Genomic DNA, 8,233 nt, shown 5'->3' with positions numbered 1-8,233 from the left:
CCCACAGTGCCCAGGGATGTGCGGGTTAGGGTGGGTTAACCCATGGGAATCACCCATAGTGCCCAGGGATGTGCGGGTTAGGGTGGGTTAGCTCATGGGAATCACCCATAGTGCCCAGGGCTGTGCGGGCTAGGGGGGTTATCCCATGGGAATTACCCATAGTGCACAGGCATGTGCGTGTTAGGGTGGGTTAGCCCATGGGAATCACCCATAGTGCTCTGGGATGTGGGGGTTAGGGTGGGTTAGCCCATGGGAATCACCCATAGTGCCCAGCGATGTGCGGGTTGGGGTGGGTTAGCCCATGGGAATCACCCATAGTGCCCTGGGATGTGGGGGTTAGGGTGGGTTAGCCCATGGGAATCACCCATAGTGCCCAGCGATGTGCGGGTTGGGGTGGGTTAGCCCATGGGAATCACCCATAGTGCCCAGGGATGTGCGGGTTAGGGTGGGTTAGCCCATGGGAATCACCCATAGTGCCCAGCGATGTGCGGGTTAGCCCATGGGAATCACCCATAGTGCCCAGGGATGTGCGGGTTAGGGTGGGTTAGCTCATGGGAATCACCCATAGTGCACAGGGATGTGCGGGCTAGGGGGGTTATCCCATGGGAATTACCCATAGTTCCCAGTGATGTGCGTGTTAGGGTGGGTTAGCCCATGGGAATCTCCCATAGTGCCCTGGGATGTGTGGGTTAGGGTGGGTTAGCCTCTAGTCAGTGTGGACTCGATGCGCCGAACACCCCGCCTCCGCACACCGCAGTGGATCCTTTCTCCGAGAAGAACGTGCCTTTGAGCGGAGACAAAACAGAAATGAGAGGCGGGCGACAGCGCCCATAGGCATGTATTGGGATTGTCTGGGCACGGGGCAGTCGGTGGGACTGTCGTTGCCGGGTGGCGGGAGGAGCGTCACGTACCATCGCCTTCTTCCGAAGCGAACGCCCGCACAGCGATCTCCACCATCTTGGCCAGCGGCTGCTCGGCCATCGCGCGCTTGGTGATCGTTGCTGACGGTTGGTGGGGGGGGGGGAAGTGTTTTCGGGCAGCTGCGGAGTAGAGAACAGAGGCACATCAGGCAGCTGCCAGCCAGAGACAGAGAGGGGGAGAGAGAGAGAGAGAGAGAGAGAGAGAGGAGGAGGAGGAGGACAGAGGGAGTGAGCGTGAGAGCATCCGTAAAATTCCCAACCGCGTCCCCTTGATCTCAGGAGCCTCCAACAGCAATTGGTCCGCCACACTGTCTGCGCACTCGCTCTTGTTGCCTCTCCACAAACATGGAGCCCAATCCACGGGAAAGCCAATTACGCCAGTCTGCCCTCATGCCAAGACCCAGCAACAGCAGCGCCACCCCCCCAGACCCCCCCCACCCGTCGGCTCCTGACGGTCCCCGGAGCCCGCCCCTACCACCGCACGAGATCACGGCTGACCTCGTCCCATGCCTCACTTAATCCCACCCCCCCCCGCCCGACCCAAACCCGGGAGGTTTCCTGCCTCCTCTTGCAACACTTGCGTTGATCTAGCCTCCAGCGCTCTCTGCTGGTGGGGGGCAGGGGGGGTGAGCGGGCAGGAATTCCATTCACTCCCCCTGGAGAGAAGTCGCACTTTCAGGTCTCTGTGTTGAAAGGGAGCGTGTCCTTATTGGGTCACTGTGCCCCACCTCTCCTGGCCCCAGTTTGAAACAAATGCACCATCAGATTGAAGAACAGCTTGTTCCCCACTATTACGGGGCTTCTGAAAGGACATCTCAAATTTTCTGGTCGATCCCGTCCTTTGTGCTATCACATTACCTTCCTCGCTCTGTTCTATCACCCTGACGCACATTGTCTGGTAATGATTTGCCTGCGCTGCGCGCAAAACAAAACTTTTCAGTGTATCTAAGTGCATCAGGCAACAGTGAATCAACCCGAAAATTACTGACTGCCCTTCCCCCATCAACCCGCGTGCATTAGCCCACCCCGGCCAACCCTTGCACTCTCTGTAATCCACCCACCCCACCCCTCGGACATCAGGGAGATCCTTTAACCCCAAGTGTCGCCGATCTCAACTGCTCTGCAATTTCGCCTGACAACCTGCAATTGCGTGGCACCGAGCCGGGCACGGCTCCCATTGAGCGGGCGATAGGCCTGGTCTGAGGGGGTACGCTGTGAGGAGCGCCTTAAAGGGGGGATTTGGAGTCGGTGAACCTGATGCCCACCCCAACAAACACACACACACACACACACACACACACACACACACACACACACACACACACACACACACACACACAAAATGGCAACAGAGGTGGGCCATTCAGCCCTTCACATCTGCCCCGCCATTCAACGGGATCTGATCCGAGATAATGGGAACTGCAGATGCTGGAGAATCCAAGATAACAAAGTGTGGGGCTGGGTGAACACAGCAGGACAAGCAGCATCTTAAGAGCAGGAATGCTGACATTTTGGGCCTCGACCCTTCATCAGAGAGGGGGATGGGGTGAGGGTTCTGGAATAAATAGGGAGAGAGGGGGAGGCGGACCGAAGATGGAGAGAAAAGAAGATAGGTGGAGAGGAGAGTATAGGTGGGGAGGTAGGGAGGGGATAGGTCAGTCCAGGGAAGACGGACAGGTCAAGGAGGTGGGATGAGGTTAGTAGGTGGGAAATGGAGGTGCAGCTTGAGGTGGGAGGAGGGGATGGGTGAGAGGAAGAACAGGTTAGGGAGGCAGGGACGAGCTGAGCTGGTTGGGATCTGATCCTCCTCAACTCCCACCTTGGGACTCCCTTTCTGAGTAAAAATCTCAGCTGTATGTAATATCCGCCCTACACCACCGTTCCCCCCTCCAAGATCCTCCGCCAACAATGAAATGCCCGAGTGGCCAGGGCTTGTTAAAAATTCCACAGATTCACTCCCACCCACCTCGGAGAGAGAAGAAATCCCTCCCCATTCTCCATCTTCAGTGGGTGGCCCCCTTGCTCTGAGATGATGCTCCCTCTGGTCCTAGAGTCTCCCACACAAGGGGGTAACACCCCCCCCCCTCCCCCAAGATAAGGTCGACACTCACTCCTCTAAACTCCAAAGTGTACAACTTTTGGGTCTCTTTCTCTCCCAATCCAGACTGGCATACCCCCGCTGGCCACACCCATTCCACATCCAACCGCTCAGCTCCAAAACGATCCAATCCAGTCCGAACCCCTCCCTCCCCCCTCCCCAATAAATCCCACCCATCCCTCTCTACCCCAGTCAGTCCCAGAAGACTGGAGGGTGGTCTTGCTTTACGTAGGGACGTCAGGAGAAACTATAGACCTGGCGATCTGACATTGGTGGCGGGCAAATTGTTGGAGGTGATTCCGAAAGATCGGATTGACGCGTGCTTGGAAAGGCGCGGACCGATTAGGAGCGGTCCACATGGTTTTGTGCACGGGAAATGGAATCTCACCAGCTCGACTGCGTTTGCTCAAGAAGTAACAAAGAGGATCTACGAGGGCAAAGCGTTAAACAGCGCTCAGTGGAGTTCTTCACCAGACTCCGCATGGTACACCATTCAGTAAATTTAGACTCGGGATGAGTTCGCCAATGGAATACAAAATTGGCCTGACAATAAGGGGTCAGAAAATGATGGTGGAGGGCTGTTTGTCGGGGCAGGAGGTGTTCTGCAGGCCCACTTTTCCTCGTCATGATTTGCGCGAGCATACATGAGGCATGGTTAGAAACACACTCCGGTCTGTACAACCCCAAATCCAGTCCAGCCAATGGCAAATAGCGGGGAGGTGATGGCTTGGTGGGATCATCACTGAGCTGTTAATCCCGAGACCCAGCTAACGTCATGGGGACCAGGGTCCGAATCTCACTGCGGGGCAAGTGGTGGAATTTGAATTCAGGAAAACCATCTGGAATGAAGAGTCTAATGATGATCGTGAATCCATTTTTAATTGTTGGAAAAGCCCATCTGCTTCACTAATGCCCTTTAGGGAAGGAATCTGCGATCTTTACCTGGTCTGGCCTACATGTCACTCCAGACCCATAGCCAATGCAGTTGACTCTTAACTGCCCCCTGGGCAATTAGGGATGGGGCTATAAATGCTGCCTAACCAGCAATGCCCTGATCCCATTAATGAATAAAGTAAAATAGAATCCAGTCCAGACAACTCCTAATCCGGTCCAGACAACTCCTAATCTGGTCCATTGATTCCAAACCACACTTTCAACGAGATCTAGGCGTTCTTGTACATCAGTCAATGAAAGCAAGCATGCAGGTACAGCAGGTAGTGGAGAAAGCTAATAGCATGCTGGCCTTCATAACAAGAGGAATTGAGGATAGGAGCAAAGCGGTCCTTCTGCAGCTGTACAGGGCCCTGATGAGACCGCACCTGGAGTATTGCGTGCAGTTTTGGTCTCCAAATTTGAGGAAGGACATTCTGGCTATTGAGGGAGTGCAGCGTAGGTTCACGAGGTCAATTCCCAGAATGGCAGGACTATCATATGTTGGAAGATTGGAGCGAATGGGCTTGTATACACTTGAGTTTAGAAGGATGAGAGGTGAGAGAAATGGAGTGCTACAGGACAGTGGTTAAACTACAGTTAACACTAGTACATAAACTTAGGCACAACAGTTAACACTTGGACAGGAATTTAGTCACAGATGTGATAGCAATAAGGAGAAGTGGTGAGGCGGCAGTGCACAGTCTGGGGGATCAGCTTGAGTGAGCAGAAGATAACAGTAAGGAGTGATTAAGAACCAGCTAAATCCAGATCCAGGAAACACTTGGGGCTAAGTAGGTGAAAAGGTGAGGAGTATGTGGCCACAGGCAGCTATGGCACATGCGTAGTAGAGAATAGTAAAAGCCAGAGCTGAACTACAGATGGGGACGCCCACTTAGGGAGGCCCGAGGGAATACAAACATTGGCGCCTGAATACATAACGAATGGGATGTATAAAAGAAGACTGCAAACTCTGTATCAGGGTCTCTCCGGGGGCACCCGACTCTGCAGACTCGCAATAAAAGAACTTGTCTCCACGACTTTGTCTCCAGTGGTTCTGTGACTGTGAACACGGGTGTTTTGATAAATCTCGCAGTGGGGATCTGATTGAGGCGTATAAGATTATTACGGGATTGGACGCTCTGGAGGCAGGAAGCATGTTCCCGCTGATGGGTGAGTCCAGGACCAGGGGACACAGTTTAACAATAAGTGGTAGGCCATTTAGAACAGAGTTGGGGAGAAACCTCTTCACCCAGAGAGTGGTGGATGTATGGAATGCTCTGCCCCAGAAGGCAGCGGAGGCCAACTCTCTGGATAGTTTCAAGAAAGAGATGGATAGAGCTCTTAGAGATAGTGGAATCAAGGGTTATGGGGACAAGGCAGGGACAGGACACTGATGGTGGATGATCAGCCATGATCATAATGAATGGTGGAGCTGGCTCGAAGGGCCGAATGGCCTACTCCAGCACCTATTGTCTCACGCACCGCTCCTCCGAGAGGTCACGCCCACATCCCGACACGTGCCCCGGCCGCGCCGAAGACGGAGGCGGGTCGTCCCGGTCGTACGCATGCGCCGTGAGAGGGACTGGGCGGGGACACCCGCGGTTCACCAATCGCAAACTGGTGCCGCCAGGGGACTGGTCGCCATTGGTCGACAGCTCAATGATGGATGGGAAGGCGGTTTAACGGCGGCGGCACTACCAATGGCCGAGGGGGGGGGAGGGGAGACGAGAGGAAAGCGGCGCCGTTCGATTCATCCCGTCAACAACGATATATTTTTAAAAAATGCCATCGGCTTTTGTACCAAGAACTGACGGGTGGATTGTATACTAACGGCGCTGAAGTGATTTCCGAGAAGGAACGGTTTCAAACCGTCGGGTCGACGTGCCGCAGGTAAAACGCTGGGCCTTGCGAGGACGTTGCTGCCGCCATGATCATCCGGGGTTTGCTCTCCCCTTGCCTTTCTGTTGTCCGGTCGGAGCCTCCGGTTTGCCCCCGATAAAGATGGCGGCGGTCGCCCTCACTTTGATTGGCTGGCGGCGCGGCCGGGTCGACTATCGGAGCCTACCCGACCAATGGGAGGAGCGTTGCTAGGGTAACCGCCCCGTTGAAGTTTGTCGGCGGTTGTGTCCTTCGATTGGCGGAACGTCGCGGCGGGCCAGCACCAATCGGCGCCGCCTCTCTGTGACGTTGAACGCGCCCGGTCCCGCCCTCCATCGTCCTTTCGCGCTGTGATTGGCTGGGACGGCTCCCGGAAGCGGCCGTTCAGCCCGTCCTTTCGGTGCTGTTCTCGGACCGGACAACATGTCTACAGGGTGCTAGTGGTGAGTGGTAATGTCCCAACCTCTGGTCCTGGAGGTTATGGGCTCAGGTGCCACCTAGCCCAGAGGTGTGCCATAATATCTCTGAACAGGGTCTGTGAATAATAAGTCTACCTTGTGTTTGCATTATATCTTTTCTTGCAATGGACCCACACAGAGGAATTCTAAGGGCACGCAGATGGCTGGATCTGTCATGGAGCACTAGCTTAAGAAGTACTGCTAATATTTATGAAAGGCAAAACGTATTTGGGGTGCCAACATTTCAATGAAGAAGATTTGAGCAGTGCAGGGAAGCAGGGGAACCTTTGTGAGTAAATTGCAAAAGGTTTTGGTCCAAATTTTTTTCCCCCTATACATTTCGTGGGATGTGGGTGTCGCTGGCTGGGCCCAGCATTTCTTGCCGGTCCCTAGTTGCCCCTTGAGAGGGTGGGAGTGAGCTGCCGCCTTGAACCGCTGCAGCCCACCTGCAGTGGGCTGACCCTCAATGTATTAGGAAGGGAATTCCAGGATTCTGACCCAAGGAGCGGTGATATATTTCCAAGTCAGGATGGTGGGTGACTTGGAAAGGATCTTGGGGGTGGTTCTGTTCCCATGTATCTGCTGTCCTTGTCCTTCTGGATGGAAGTGGTCGTGGGCTTGGGAGGTGCTGCCTGAGGATCTTTGGTGAATTTCTGCAGGGCATCTTGTGGCTAGTACACACTGCTGCTCCTGAGCGTCAGCGGGGGAGGGAGTGGGATGTTTGTGGATGTGGTGCCAATCAAGCGGGAGCTGCTTTATCCTGGATGGTGCGGAGCTTCTTCGAATGTTGTCGGAGCTGCCCCCATCCAGGGGCAAGTGCAGAGTATCCCATCGCACTCCTGACTGTGTGCCGTGTAGATGGTGGACAGGCTTTGGGGAGTCAAGAGGTGATTTATTTGATGCAGTATTCCCAGCTTCTGGCCTGCTCTTGTAGCTACTCTGTTTACGTGGTGAGTCCAGTTGAGTTTCTGGTTAATGATAACCCCAGGATGATAGTCGGGGATTCAGTGATGGTAATGCCATTGAATGTCAAGGGACGGTGGTTCGATTGTCTCTCGTTGGTGATGGTCACAGCCTGGGATTTGTGTGGCGTGAATGTCACTTGCCACTTGTCAGCACATGTCTGGATATTGCCCAGATCCTGTTGCATGTGAACACGGACTGCCTCAGTATGTGAGGAGTCGCGAATGGTGCTGAACACGGTGCTATCATAGCGACCATCCCCATTCCTGACCTTCTGGTGGAGGGAAGGTCAATGATGAAGCAGCTGAAGGTGGTTGGGCCTGGGACACTCCCCTGAGGGACGCCTGCAGAGATGTCCTGGAGCTGAGATGACTGACCTCCCACAAACACGACCGTTATCCCATGTATCAGAGATAACGGGAACTGCAGATGCTGGAGAATCCGAGATAACAAAGTGTGGAGCTGGATGAACACAGCAGGCCAAGCAGCACCTCAGGAGCACAAAAGCTATTGGAGCTAATGGGAACTGCAGATGCTGGAGATGCTCCTAAGATGCTTGGCCTGCTGTGTTCATCCAGCTCCACACTTTATTATCTCACCATTACCCATGTGTCAGGTGTAGCTCCAACAGCTGGAGAGTTTGCCCCCTGATACCCATTGGTTCCAGTTTTGCTCGGGCTCCTTGATGCCACACTGGGTCGAATGCAGCCTTGATGCCAAGGGCTGTCACTCCCACCTCACCTCTGGGATTCAGCCGTTTAGCCCATGTTTGAACCAAAGCTGTAATGAGGTCAGGAGCTGAGTGGCCCCTGAGCAGGAGCTGAGTGATAGCCCTGTTACTGACACCTTCCATCACTGTACTGACGGCCGAGAGGAGACCGATGGGGCAGTAATTGGCCGGGTTGGATTTGTCCTGCTTTTTGAGTACAGGGCATACTTGGGCAATTTCCACATTGTCGGGTAGATCCCAGTGTTGTAACTGA

At 54.3% G+C, this 8,233-nt stretch overlaps 1 protein-coding gene across 2 annotated transcripts in view; it reads right to left on the bottom strand.

The window, feature by feature from the left end:
• Positions 1–5,938, bottom strand: part of LOC125449019 (uncharacterized) — a 13,367-nt gene extending 7,429 nt beyond the window's left edge. The window contains exons 1-2 of one of the 2 annotated variants that reach the window (XM_048524582.2): positions 5,783–5,938; positions 912–1,040 (exon numbers count right to left, since the gene is read on the bottom strand). In XM_048524582.2, the coding sequence (XP_048380539.1) occupies positions 912–981 (70 nt within the window). In that variant the 5' untranslated portion in view covers positions 982–1,040; positions 5,783–5,938. Of the gene's footprint in view, positions 1–911; positions 1,041–5,752 lie in introns of both variants that reach the window. The other variant, XM_048524580.2, reaches the window with a different exon arrangement.
• Between the last annotated feature and the right edge of the window lie 2,295 nt (positions 5,939–8,233).

This window comes from Stegostoma tigrinum, chromosome 43 (assembly GCF_030684315.1).
Source record: "Stegostoma tigrinum isolate sSteTig4 chromosome 43, sSteTig4.hap1, whole genome shotgun sequence".
NCBI classification, from domain to species: Eukaryota; Metazoa; Chordata; class Chondrichthyes; order Orectolobiformes; family Stegostomatidae; genus Stegostoma; species Stegostoma tigrinum.
Note: the sequence above shows the minus strand (reverse complement) of the source record. Positions and strands in the feature narration are given on the sequence as shown.